Source organism: Crocodylus porosus, unplaced genomic scaffold (assembly GCF_001723895.1).
Source record: "Crocodylus porosus isolate Cpor-Errol unplaced genomic scaffold, CroPor_comp1, whole genome shotgun sequence".
Lineage (NCBI taxonomy): Eukaryota > Metazoa > Chordata > Crocodylia > Crocodylidae > Crocodylus > Crocodylus porosus.
This window is the reverse complement of record NW_017728886.1, coordinates 188,644,608-188,658,810: the sequence shown is the minus strand read 5'-3', so window position 1 is coordinate 188,658,810 and position 14,203 is coordinate 188,644,608. Positions and strand designations below refer to the sequence as shown.

At 43.9% G+C, this 14,203-nt stretch overlaps 1 protein-coding gene across 1 annotated transcript in view; it reads right to left on the bottom strand.

Moving 5' to 3' along the window:
* Nucleotides 1-14,203, bottom strand: part of LAMA3 (laminin subunit alpha 3) — a 205,890-nt gene that overhangs the window by 157,878 nt on the left and 33,809 nt on the right. The window contains exons 5-7 of the mRNA XM_019541321.1: nucleotides 5,271-5,388; nucleotides 4,250-4,368; nucleotides 1,203-1,373 (exon numbers count right to left, since the gene is read on the bottom strand). Coding sequence (XP_019396866.1) covers nucleotides 1,203-1,373; nucleotides 4,250-4,368; nucleotides 5,271-5,388 — 408 coding nt within the window. The remainder of the gene's footprint in view (nucleotides 1-1,202; nucleotides 1,374-4,249; nucleotides 4,369-5,270; nucleotides 5,389-14,203) is intronic.

The following is a 14,203-nucleotide window of genomic DNA, read 5'->3' as shown; positions in this document are numbered from 1 at the left end:
TCGAGGTAAGACTAACTGGCCTATAGTTTCCTGGGTCCTCCTTCCTCCCTTTTTTGAAGATGGGAACCACATTGCCCCTCTTCCAGTCCTCTGGCACCACACTAGAGCACCACGAGTGCTCATACAGCCATGCCACAGGTCCCGCAATGACCTCTGCTAATTCCCTCAGCACGCTGGGGTGGAGCTCGTCAGGACCAGCTGATTTAAACACGTCCAGTCCCTCCAGAAGTTCCCTGACTAGATCCTCACTGCCCCTTGGCCTGGGTGCACCTCCCCTGGGGTCTGCAGGGGTCCCAGTGGGGGGACTGATCTGGTCTCTGCTCAGGAAAATGGAGGCAAAGGAATTGTTAAATAGGTTAGCTTTGTCATCTGGTGTGATGACCAGATTTCCTAGCGTGTCTTGCCCCACGTTACCTAGTACCTTCTTTTTGCCCCGTATATATTAAAAAAAGGACTACTTGCTGTCCTTGATCCAGGTAGCTAGTCCCAGTTCCATCTCCGCCTTGGTCTTCCTGACTGCTCCCCTGCTGCCCTGAGCATAATCCTCCCTGGTGATGGCCCCTCCCTCCCATTGGGTGTGCACCTCCCTTTTAGCTAGGAGACGTTCCCAAATGATTTTGGTAAGCCATGGAGGCTTTTGTGCCCTCTTGCCCCAGTTCAGTTTAAGTCCCCCTAAATTGAAGTGGTGTTTTTAAAAATCCACTGTTTCAATTTAGGGAGAACTAAACGGAATTAAACCCCCATGGCATGTACAAGCAGCCCACTTGACTCCCTTTCCTTCAGAAAGGACTGTGGACCCATAGACTCCCTACTAGTGATTTCCTTGAAGCCCCTCTTTACTATAAATAATAGAGGAAAAACAGATTAAAATAGTATTGGTATAGTCCAGGTTATCTTCTGCTGTAATATGCTTACAGGTTTAAGGAGAAAGATATTTCTCCCTACAGCCCATTTCATTTTGCATAATGCCCTGCTCTGCAACCCCATCACATGCAAATCTTCCCTGCCCTTTTCAGTGTCTCTCAATTCTGATTCACTCCAGCTACTTTTCTTTTACAAGCAGACCTGGAAAGAGTCATTGGCATGAGCATACCAGTTTTTGGCGGTTACTGTTGTGCAAATCTGAAAAGTTCAAGTTATTTTATTCATTATAACACGTTGAAGACAGCTGTTTAATATCCGTCTGTGAAAAAGCTACTCACTCTGCGGGTAACGGTGGGGTCTTGTTGAGCTTTGGATATCAAGTGTCCAAGAAGTGTATTGGTTCTAAGAAAATGCAAGCGGATGTTTGTTGCCTTGGTAAATTCTCTAAGAGTGGGAGAGTAAGTGAAGTTTTTTGCTCCTGGACGGCCATTTATCAAGGACACCACAATCTGATAAAACACCAAATATTTTTCATCAGAATACATCAAACATTATTAGCAATGGGCCCACAGCCAAATAATTTGTGGGGCTCCAAAAATTTACTATTTTGTCTAATTATATCTAGAGCAACAACAGTCACATTGTTCCATTAAAAATGTTCTGGTGATATCTATATTGAAACTTGGATATTTAAATAAATTCTCAGTGATCCAAGATATGATTGAACACTTATTACATGATAAACTACATTATACATTTATATAAACTAAATCATTTTGTTTGAATGGCTTACTTCACAAGCCACTGAAGAGATACATGCTCTTTTACAGAAAAGATCAGTCATAGTCAGTTATTAATTCCATTGCTAAGAGCCCATGATGTCAGTATGAGCTTTCCCCACATCAGAACTTGAAGTGCTGGCCCCTACTCAGGACATACATTTTTAGGTTAAGACATAAATATTTCTGGAAAAAATTAGTGTTAGTAGGTCCAATGCCTGGTGGTATGCTAATGATCTTTTCAAAGAAAGTACATTATGTTGCTTTAGAATTCCTTACATATGGAAGCAGGTTTATCTACTAACCCAAATCAAGTGCTTCCACACTCTTCTTAAGAAAAAGGAACTGATTACAGCAGCCCAGCAGTCATGAGCATGCAACTGAGTAAAAGTTTGTTTATTTATTTATAACTGAATGGACTTCAGATTCAGGTTTCCAACTGGCTATTATAAACTATAACTACATAATACTGGAATGCTGAAGTTCCCAATTACTACACAACTCCTTTAGGGAAAATCATAGCATGTAATAAAGAATAGTGCCAACAAATATCTAAAGAAATTATTTTTATAATGTGGTTTGGATCACTACAGAAATGTTAACTGAAAACACTACTGTAAATCTAAACTGGAACAGTAAGTTCCAAACCCTCCAAACTTTAAAGAAGTTTAGCAGCTTCATCAAAAGAATCTCTATGCAATGACCAGGGATTCTGGTTTTCAGTTTCCCATGGAAAAATAGAGTAAACAGCAGATTCTACCTTTTGTCAGAGGCAAATGCAGATTAATTATTTTACCAGAGAAACCCGAGGACTTTCCAGTTTTGCAATAAGCTCCCTGCAGGCTGGCAGAGTTTCAGCCTACATGGAGCAGGGACGGGGCAGGAGGAGGGCAGTGAAACAAGGGCACCATATGCATCTACGATGCACATGGCCTCAGGCAGTGAGAGCAGCTTCTGCAGGTAAGTGGCAGTGGGGGGGAGGGAAAGAGGGGAATTAATGCCCCCATTGGGAGGGAGCTGGGTAGGGCTGGGGCTGGGGCTGCTGCCCAGCCGAGCGGGGGGGGGGGGTGGCACTTGGGGCCCAGGGCTGCAGGGCCCCAGCAGGGAGCAGAACAGGCCCCCAGGGTGGCAGTGGGATGGGGCTGGCTCCCTGCATGGTGTGCACTCCTGAAGTGGGCAGGGGGACCTGCACCCCCCAGATCTGTGTGCAGAGCAGGCATGGGCTGCAGGCATGGGCTCCCACCCTGCTGCCCTCTCCCAGGGCCTCTGAAGCCCAGTGGGTGCGACCTAGCATGGTAGAGCACAGCGGGGCTGCACGGAAAAACTGCTCACTGCTGCGAGCTCCGCGCTACCCTGGCAACGCGCCTCCTGCTTTGAGAGGCACAACCCCACACCAGTGCCCCCTCTGCAGCTCCACTTGCAGGAGGCGTGGCGCCAGGGCAGCATGGAGCTCACAGCGGCAAGCAGCTTCTCTGCACGGCCCCACTGTTCCCTGCCATGCCGGGCTGCACTCCCTGGCTGCAGAGGACCCAGGGGAGGGCAGCAGGACAGAAGCCTGTGCCCACACCTGCCCGGGTCCCCTCTGCCCCCCTCAGGAGTGTGCGCTGTGGCAGGGAGTCAGCCTCCCTCCCCCTGCAGCAGAGGGGAGCAGAAGTAGGGGGCTGAGGACTCGGGTCTGTAGCCCTGGCAGCTGGAGGCCCCCTCCAGCCAAGCTAGAGAAGCAGGGGCTGTGGGTGGGGGGCAAGGGGAACCAGCAAAGCTGTAGGGGGGAATGAGAGGCATAAGCAGGGCTGGGCGGGGGGCTATGGGAAGCCTTTAATTTTAATAACAGATTTTGGGGGCTTTATTATGAAATTGTGATTTTTTTTATCAGACAATTTGTGACGTTATATCATGGAAAACCAGGATCCCTGGTAATGACTTAATCCATGAAAAACAAATTCCAACAACCATTAATATCAAGGAAGTTTGCATTTATATTTGACATAATGTTTAACTGGAGATAAACCTATGTGAGAAAACGTTATACACGCAGCCCCTCACCCACAATAGTTCCAGGCAAAATAAAAATATATGTTTCTCACCGCTAAGGAGCCGCTTGATACAACCAACGAAATACAATCTGCACTAGTTTTTACAGACACTACATTGTTGTGTACACTTATAGCCTTTTTAAATATCTTTCTAACAATAGAAGGTATTTCTCCTGAAATGTCAATGCATCACTCTATAACCTTTATTTCCATAAGTAAGTCTCAAACAATTGGGCCCATTACATTCAGTGTGGCAATTCAAAGATAGGCCAAAATTCTAAGACTCTTATAAGGCCCCTACCCATAGTCCAGAAGCTAAATGAGTTGACTAATTTATAGGTTCTTAGCACTCATTCTTCTCTCAGATAGCAATGCAAGTGTAGACTTCTCAGCATATTCTATATGAATCAGGCCATTGCCATAACTGCCTAAGGATTTACAAATTTAATTTTAAGCACCCAGGTTTGTAAACTGACTGAAAATTGTACCTTTTAATCAAAGCCATTAAGTTTTCATGCTAAGCTACCCATATATAATGCTGTTCATTTTCATCCGTTTCTAAATAGCATTTACCTCCCCATTTTCAAGAGGTACAATCCGAGAATACTCCGTAGTGCAAAGGACATCATCATCCCTCCTAATAGGAGCATTGGCTTCCTTTCCAAAATGTTCCAAACAGTCTGCTTTTGAATCTAGTAAAGTAAGAATTTGATTTTTTGACATATTGAAATATTTACTTACATTTATATTTTTTATTTTACACACAATATTTTATATTGTTTTCACATAAATTGACAAAGAATTGTCCCCTCATGGTTTCAAATTAAGTATCCCACTAAATCAAATTATGTCAATGCTCACTTATCTCTTTATGCAAACAGAAATATTATTATAGAAAAATGCTGACAATATTAGAAATAGGTGAATAGGTAAATAGGTGGGATAGGAAGTAATTCTTCCTATCCCAAAAGTTGTTGATAATGTCCTGGCAACAGTTTTGAAATATCACTGAAAATATGGCTTTTTTCAAGGTGGATTGCTTGTATTTTGGTTTAGTTTTGTATAGGGATGAAAGGCACCATTATAATATACAAAAGACATGAACAAATTGAAAAGGACAAATACTGAGGTCAGGTTTACATTTCCACAGTATCAAAGTACATTTTAATGATGTGATCAACACCAATTTAAATCAGAAGCTGTATTGTCAAGTTACTTTGGCCTGCTTTGAAAATGGATCCTGTCAAAGATTTCTCTCTGAAGAGAGGACACCTTCAAGAATAGTTCTTCTGATGGCTCTCCAAGTGAAAGTTACTCTACCGTCCTTCATTAAAAAATCTTGGAACAAATTTCATCAAAAAGATTCTAAATTTTTCAACTACAAATTTTGCTTATGCACAACCTCTCACTCATCATCTTGAAAACAAAAGGCCTTAGAACAAGGGATCAACTCAGGAATATTTCCAAACATATCTCAGATCATTGTACTTCATTACAGCTGAAACCTTTAGAGAAGTCTGTTGGTGATTTTGCTGTGATTATGTAAAACACAGCTTTGTCCTATAAAAGTGCAGTGATTAAAGAAAATACTCACAAGCAAAATACTGCCAAGGTATGTAAGTTCCTCCAAAATCCACTGATCTTTCCAACACCCAGAGATCTGGGCGAGGAGAATTTGCAAACTTGATAAGGATATATGCAACTTGGAAGAGCTAGGAACAAAACATGTAAATATTAAACACAGCTGAAAGCAAGAAACAGAAATTGTTAAATTCTGTAAAATTGGATAGGTAAGAACTAATGTTAAGTAGGAGTTTTCCTTTGTAGAGAAGAAGCAAGTTTATGCTTTCCTGTTCAGTTCCCATGAAAAAAGGCTTGATTCTTAGATGGTGACTTCCAGGGAGCTATATCAACCTACATCACTTATAGCCCACTACATTTAGATAGAAGCTGCAATGTGACTGCTAAATGCCCTCTCTTCCATACCAAAATAATTCAATCTAGCATGTGATTAACTACTTAGATGTGTTACGAGTAGTGGTATTCAACCTTGAAAAACTGCATGGTCGATTCATCGCTCGACAGTCACAATATAACAAAGCATGGAGCAGCATCCTGCTGCAATAACTATGTCACCCCAACTCAACTTCATCATAATGTAGTCAAGCAAAATCACAATGAAATCAGTAAAATTCAGTGTAAAAACAGCACATTGAGCCAGATACTGCCATGAAATAAAGACAATCTGATAATGACATGTCTTCTGTTCTTCCCCAATGCACTCTTATGATCAACATTCTATTTACTTACTCTGAGACCAAGACCAAGCTTGAAGAGGTTTGTCTCTTGAAGGGTCTTGAAGAGTCAGGTGTGAAACTCCCCAAGCTTCAAAGATTCTCACGCATCTTTTTAGCCAGCGATTGTACAGTTAGACCACAAAAGACTAGAAAGGAGGGATATACTCAGCACCCAAACATCATACCAACTCCCCCCCCGCCCCACACACACACACACACACACACACACACACACACACACACACACGAAATTAAAGAAATTCAAAGGAAAGAAACCCTACTGCAAGTAATTTAAATATTGTGAAGCAATTCTGGGGAAAGTCAACAGTCATGGAACTTCAACAATGTCAAGTTCCAAGAAATTCACACTATACAAAAGGTTGAGCACGATTTATATCCTGGGGCTGTCTTCATTTATCTCAAAGGTTAATTTAAAATATAAACATAAAACACTTCATACAGTGGATATAAGTATCGTCAATAAAGTGGCAATCAAAAGATTAAGGTTTGTGGTCTTCTATGAAGGAAAATGTTATTTAAATGTACAAGAGGTGATCAAAAAGTTCTAAGACTTAGCCTTTATTTTAAAGAATAGTGTACAAACAACATTTTTATGAGCTGTCCCCTTCAAAGGAATCTCCCCCAGATGATATGCATTTGTCCCAACGTTCCTGCCACTTTCAGAAGCAACACTGGAAGTCTTCAACTGTGAGTTTTTTGAGTTCCGCTTTCACATTCTTATGGATGGCTGCAATGTCATCAAATCTCCTCCCACTCTCCTCTTCTCTAAACTATATATGCCCATTCCCTCACTCTTTCCTCACAATTCATGTCCCCCAACCCCCTCACCATTTTTGTCACCCTCCACTAGACTCTCTCCAATTTGTCCACATCCATTTTGTAATGGGGGCCCAAAAGTGAACACAGTACTCCAGGTGGAGTGGTGGCCTCACCGTGCTGAATAGAGGGGAATTATCACTTCCCTTGACCTGCTAGTAACACACCTACCAACGCAGCCCAGGATGCTGTTAGCTTTCTTGGCAACTAGGGCACACTGCTGGTTCATATTCAGCTTATCGTCCACTGTAACCCACACATCCCTTTCAGCTTCATTTTGATTTTTGGGAACAGAAAAAAATCACATGGGGCAAGGTCAGGTGAATACGGAGGGTGTGGTATCACAAGAATGGTTTTTTCAGCCAAAAATTCTTGAATGGAGACAGCAGTGTGTGTAGGAGCGTTGTCATGGTCCAGAAACCATTGACGATTTTCACGCAGTTCGCGGCAGTTTCTTCTAACTTTATCCCTCGATCGAATCAAAACCTCTTTATAAAAGGCCTGATTGTTTGACCACTTGGTACAAATTCCTGATGAACAATACCCCGAACATCAAGTTTTAGAACTTTTTGATCAAATCACTTACATAAATAAAGCTCATTACCACATACATACAATAGCATTGCAGCCAAATGCACCATCAAGTGCTCTCTACACCAAATCAGAGTGGATGAATAAGAAGTGTACAAACCAGAATAGAAACATGTTGCATATTTTGCACATGTGTAAATGAGTGTACAAATAGTAAGGCAAAGGAGAATCAGACCTTACACCACGCAGAATAATTAGCAGTCATGGAAGATGCCATTTCCATCATAATGATAATGAGAGCTTGGAACAAAAGCACAAACCCAAGTAGTGCCTGGAATCCCTATTGGAAAATCTCTTGCTTTCCCATGAAATATGGTAAAATCTGCTCTTTACATTTTGAAAATTTAAAATGCACTTTAACCAATCTTTTAATTTTCATTTAAAAAACTGAATTCATTCTTGAGATTACTTTGAAAACCACCTGCTTTTCTCATTCATTCAAATGATGAACTGCATTTGTCATTTCCCTAGCTATATCATCAGTCTAAACTTCCTGCACAGAACTGACAGCATGGCAGCTCTAAGTAAAATGAAATGCTGCAGTGCATTCACAATGAAATAAGGCTTAAATTCAGCAAGGGCTATAAGTACATAGAATCACAGAAAGTTAGGGTTAGAAGGGACCTCAGGAGGTCATCCAGTCCAACCTCCTGCTCAAAGTAGGACCATCCCCAACAAGATCATCCCAGCCAAAGCTTTGTCTAGCTGGGTTTTGAAAACCTCCAAGGATGGGGCTTCCACCACCTCTCTGGGTAACCTATTCCAGTGTTTCACCACCCTCCCAGTGAGAAAGTTTTTCCTAATATCCAATTTAAACCTCATTTACTGCAACTTGACACCATTGCTCCTTGGTCTGTCATCTGCCACCACTGAGAACAGTCTAGCTCCTCTTTCGAACCCCCATTCAGGTAATTGAAGGCTATTAAGTCCCCTCCCACTCTCCTCTTCCCTAAACTAAATATGCCCATTCCCTCACTCTTTCCTCACAATTCATGTCCCCCAACCCCCTCACCATTTTTGTCACCCTCCACTAGACTCTCTCCAATTTGTCCACATCCATTTTGTAATGGGGGCCCAAAAGTGAACACAGTACTCCAGGTGGAGTGGTGGCCTCACCGTGCTGAATAGAGGGGAATTATCACTTCCCTTGACCTGCTAGTAACACACCTACCAACGCAGCCCAGGATGCTGTTAGCTTTCTTGGCAACTAGGGCACACTGCTGGTTCATATTCAGCTTATCGTCCACTGTAACCCACACATCCCTTTCTGCAGAGCTGCTGCCAGCCAGCCAGCCCCCAGCCTGTACTGCTGCATGGGACTGTTCTGTCCTAAGTGCCAGACTTTGCCACTTATCCTTGTTGAACTTCATGAGATTTCTTTTGGCCCAATCCTCCAATTTGTCTAGAACACTCTGAATACTAGCCCTACTCTCCAGCATATGTACTGCTCCCCACAGCTTGGTGTCATCTGCAGGTTTGCTGATGGTGCACGCTATGCCATCTCCCAGGTCACTGACAGACATTGAACAAAATCGGCCCCAGGACTGACCCCTGGGGTACTCCACTTGATACCAGCTGTCAACTAGACATTGAGCCATTGATTACTACTCTCTGGGCCTGATGCTCAAGCGAGTCTTCCATCCACCTTACAGTTCATTTATCCAGCCCATACTTCCTTAGCTTGCCTGAAAGAATGCTGTGGGAGAGTGTATCAAAAGCCTTGCTAAAATCAAGGTACACATCCACTTGTCTCCCAGCATCCACAGAGCCAGTCTCATCATAGAAGGCAATCAGGTTGGCCAGGCATGACTTGCCCCTGGTAAATCCATGTTGACTATTCCTAATCATGTTCTTCTCCTCCAAGTGCTTAGAAAAGGATTCCTTGAGGATCTGCTCCATGTTTTTTCCAGGGACTGAAGGAGGCTGACTGGTGTATAGTTCCCTGGATCCTCCTTTTTCTCTTTCTGAAATACTTAATTATGTTTGCCCTTTTCCAATCATCTGGGACCTCTCCTGATCACCTTAAGTTTTCAAAGATGATGGCCAAAGGCTCTTCAATCACTTCAGCCAACTCCCTTAGCACTCTTGGGTACATCCCATCCGGCCCCATAGACTTGTACACATCCAGCTTTTCTAGGTAGTCCCTAGCCTGTTCTTTCACTGCTGGGGGCTGCTCACCTCTTTATTGCCCAGAGTTGCAGTCTGGGAGCTGACCTTGCCTATGAAGACAGGCAAAAAAAGCATTGAGCACTTCAGCCTCAGCTAACCACTGAGCACTTCAGCCTTGGCTAACTTGAAGTCAACAGGACTACTGAAATGCCAAAGTCAAATCTAAATTTCTCTTGGTGCAATCTAAAAATGTTACTTTTGTCCTGGGCCCTGCAATCACAGAGAATAGTCTATCACTATCCTCTGTACAAAAACCCTTCAGGTATTTGAAGACTGCTAGCCACCTCTCCTTCAATCTTCTCTTCTCCAAACTAAAAAGATCCCAGTTCTTCCAACCTTTCCATGTCAGTCATGATTCTGAGACCTCTAATCATTTTTGCTGCTCTCTTCTGGACTCCTTATAATTTGTCCAAAGCTTTCTTGAAACATGGGGGCCAAGACTGGACACAGTACTTCAGGTGAGTCCTCCCTAGTGCTGAATAAAACAGAAGAATCACTTTCCTTGACTGGCAAGTGGCAATTCTATCAATAAAACCCTGTAAGCTAAGCATTTTTTTTTTTTTGCAAAAAGGGTACACCATATTGAGATTACAGTGCTTTATTACCCCTAGTTTCAGAAGACCCTTTTCAGAAGTACTGCAGCCTAGCCAGTCATTTCTTCCAGTCATCAGGAGCATTAATAAACTGAGGTGAACCTTTCAAAGAACAAACTGAGAAAATATTGGGACATATTGGAATATACTATTCTGACCATGCCCCCCCGTATTGCCTCTCAACTAAAGAAGAGAATAGCAAGTTTTGTGGTACCATCTTTAAAGCAGCGCGTACAACTATCCCTTGGGGATGGTGCCACGTCCACGCTCCGCGCTTTGACTCAGAAGGTGCTGAAGTGTTTCAGCAATATGAATCATGGAGTGACCCTCACATAGCCAACCATCTGAATGCTCTGCTGAACACTTCCAGGTAAGCCTGTCAGGAATAGGTAACTGAAATACTTGACTTCATCTGACATAGCAAGAAGCACTGGAACTTAGTAAAGCAACTTGGAACACCTAGAGTCACTTATTCACTAACCATCTGCGCCAAATCGGGTATTCAGTCACCTTTCATGTGTAGCAAACCTCCAATAGGTAAGGTGTCAAGCAATATGTTCACAATGTATGGTAGCATTTCCACTGGCAGGGCTGTTCTTGGAATTGAGCTGAATCATTCGTGGTCATTGAACTGGGCACACTGCTGAATAATATGATATCTAGGACTGCCAGAGGTATACGTGTCTGAAGTTTCTGAAGTAGCTTGACCTGTATGCTCATTTCTGGCTGGCCTTGCTTTTCATTTGTGTTATAAAAGAGGGCAAATTGTTAAAGATCTGGGATCTATCAGTGATCACTTTTCTGCCACAAAATCAAGCTAAGATGAACACTACACAGCAAACTATCAACCAACTATTGACTAATTTCTACACATGCCAAGGTGCTGGTGCATCTCATCTTTCAACACACATCATCAAAAAGGTGATTAACATTTGTGTTCTGGAAAAGCTGGATTTTGTCAAGGCCATAGCACCTGTGGTCAAGTTTTAGTACTGACTACACATATCAAATAGCTTTCAAGAAAAAAACAGAAAGACTGAAGCTGTTATTCTGGCCTTGATAGCTGTTTACAACACAATCTGATATGTTGTTCAAGGTGTTAAGAGTTGGTGGCTGACATTATTGAACTGTTCCTCCTTCAGAGAGAGTTTAGAGCACAAAAGGAGAATACAGCAAGTGCAGGGTAAAGCAAACAAACAGTCTCTTCCACAGGAGTTTGCACTTGTATCTATATTTTTTAAGATTCACAATAATGACCCACTCGCTAACCTACTCACAAAATTCATTTACACAGTTGATATCACTTCAGCACTCAAGCTGGGTCATTTTCTGACCTAGATGCCACCCTGAATGTCAATATGGTTAATCCAAACAAATACTGTAGCAGGTGGCACTTTCAATCAAGTGCAACCAAGACAATGATAAGTGTATTCCATCTTTGCAATACTCCTCCGTACCCAAGAACTGAACCTACCGTTGAACCAGTAATTTCTGACACAACCTAAATAAAAGAGCTGTCAAAGTCAGATAGTAGTCTAGTAATGATCTTTTAAATAAGTTAGCTGGCCCAACACAGGGTGTCACTGCATTAACCTTCTGAAGGTCCATGCTTGCCGTCTGCTATGCAAGTGAAGGTGGATAGCAGCATGGTGCCATTCAGCTACTTGACAGCCAACTATACTTGACCATGTAAGTACTACATCAGGACCCTGGAACCCACTGCTCTACCAATGCAGGTAAGGGCCACCCCCTCAGTGTGCGCCCCCATCCCTCGCCATGGCTGCAGAGCCAGCCACGGAGCTGTGCTCCGGCCACATGCCAGCGTCTCTCTCCTCCTCCCTTGGGCAGGTGGCCAGGTGGCATGTGTGCAGCCTGCACATGGCCCCGCATCGCTTGCCCACAAAGCCCCCCACAGAGGTGCAACCCTGCCCTCACCCCATGGCCCTAGTCCCAGCTGTGCTGTGCCGTTTGGGCTGGCAGCACCACCTGCTCCCTTAGCCCCCAACCATCTTTCCCAGCCCTGCCTCACAGCCCCACTTACCTCAAGGCTCCAGAGGCGAAGGGTGAGTCTGAGCCTCAGCCCAGCCTTGGCTGCCTCAGAGGCTCAGGCGCCACCCTCCCCCCTCTCTCTCCCACTCCGGGCAGGGCTGGGGGTTTCCCACCCTTTCTGCCTTCAGCTCTTACAGGCTGGAGCTGGGCTAGACTGTAAGAGCTCCTTGCAAAAGTGGAGAATCCATGGATTTCTCTGCTAAAAAGGGAAATCCACATTTTTTCCGATAAAAACAGAGAATCCATGGTTTTCTCCATTTTTCCATAGAAAACGTAAAACCCGGATCCCTGGTCATGACTGACCAACACGACTGCCTTCTATGATGAGATGAATGGGTCTGTGAATGCAGGGAGACCAGGTGATATGATAAACCTTGACTTTAGCAAGGCTTTGGACATGGTCTCCTACAACACTCTTGCAGGCAAGCTAAGGAAGTACAGGCTGGATGAGTGGGAGGTAACGGAGATAGAAAACCGGCTGGATCATCGGGCTCAGAGGGTGTAGTCAATGACTTGATGTCTAGTTGGCAGCTGGTATCAAGCGGAGTGCCCCAGAAGTTGGTTCTGGGGCTGGTTTTGTTCAATATTTTCATCAATGACCTAGAAGATGGCAGAGTGCACCTTCACCAAATGCGCAGATGACACCATGCTGGGGGGAGCAGTAAATACACTGGAGGTTAGAGTTATGATTCAGAGAGAACTAGTCAAATTAGAAGATTGGACCAATAGAAATCTCACAAGGTTCAATAAGAACAAGTCCAAAGTCCTGCACTTGGGAATCCCATGCAATGGAACAGGCAGGGGACTGACTAACTAGGAAGCAGCTGTAGAGAAAAGGACCTAGGAGTTGCTGAGCACAATAAGCTGAATACGAGTCAACAGTGTGCCCTTGTAGCCAACAGCATACTGGGCTGCTTTGGTACGAGTGTTGCCAGCAGATCGAAGATCCAGTGTTGCCAGCAGATCCCCTCTATTCTGCACTGGTGAGGCCACATCTGGAGTATTATGTCCAGTTTTGGGCCCCCTACTACAGAAAGAATGTGGACAAATTGAAGAGAGTCCAATGGAGGGCAATGAAAATGATTAGAGGACTGGCGCACATGACTTATGAAGAGAGGCTGAGGGAAGTACGCTTATTTAGTCCAGAGAAGATAGGACTGAGAGGGGATTTAAGAGCAGCTTTCAACCACATGAAAGGTGGTTCCAAAGAGGATGCAGCTAGACTGTTCTCAGTTGTGGCAGATGACAGAACAAGGAGCAATGGTCTCCAGCTGCAACAAGGGAAGTTTAGGTTAAAACTCTCTTACTAGGAGGATAGTAGAACACTGGAACAGGTTACCCAGAGAGGTTATGAAATTTCCATCCTTGAAGGTTTTTAAGACCTGCCTAGACAAAGCCTTGGCTGGGATGATCTAGCTGGGGATGGTCCTACTTTGAGCAGGAGGTTGGAACTAGATGACATCCTAGGGTCCCTCCCAACCCTAATTCTCTTTGACTCTATATGAATCCTAATGTCTGCTTAGCCCCATAGTCTGCAGATCAGCTAAGACTTCTGTGCACCCACCCTCTACAAATGGGCAAAATGGGAGAACTCAGTTGCAGTTGTGGCCAAAATCAGAATGATGCATACTGGTGAAAAGTATCCTCTACCCAAACCTAATGGTGATCTGACACCAAATACTGAATAAGGTAGAAACTTCTGCATTCACTAAATACAAAAAGAACAGAACAGAACAGAAAAGAACCTGAAGAATTAAGTACATTTTAACTATATCCATATATATATTAGCTAATTGCCCATCAAGAATGATAGATTTCCGGGAGTGCTTACATGGTCTCCCCTCACCCCCCCACTCACCCTTTGGGGCCAGCCATGTAAAGACTCCCTCTGCCGCTGCCTCTTCCTCCAGTCTCTGGCTCAGGGGCTCCCTCCCCTGGCTTGCCTCCACCTCTGCCTTACAGCGGTACTTCCCCCCGTCTCCCCTCCCCAC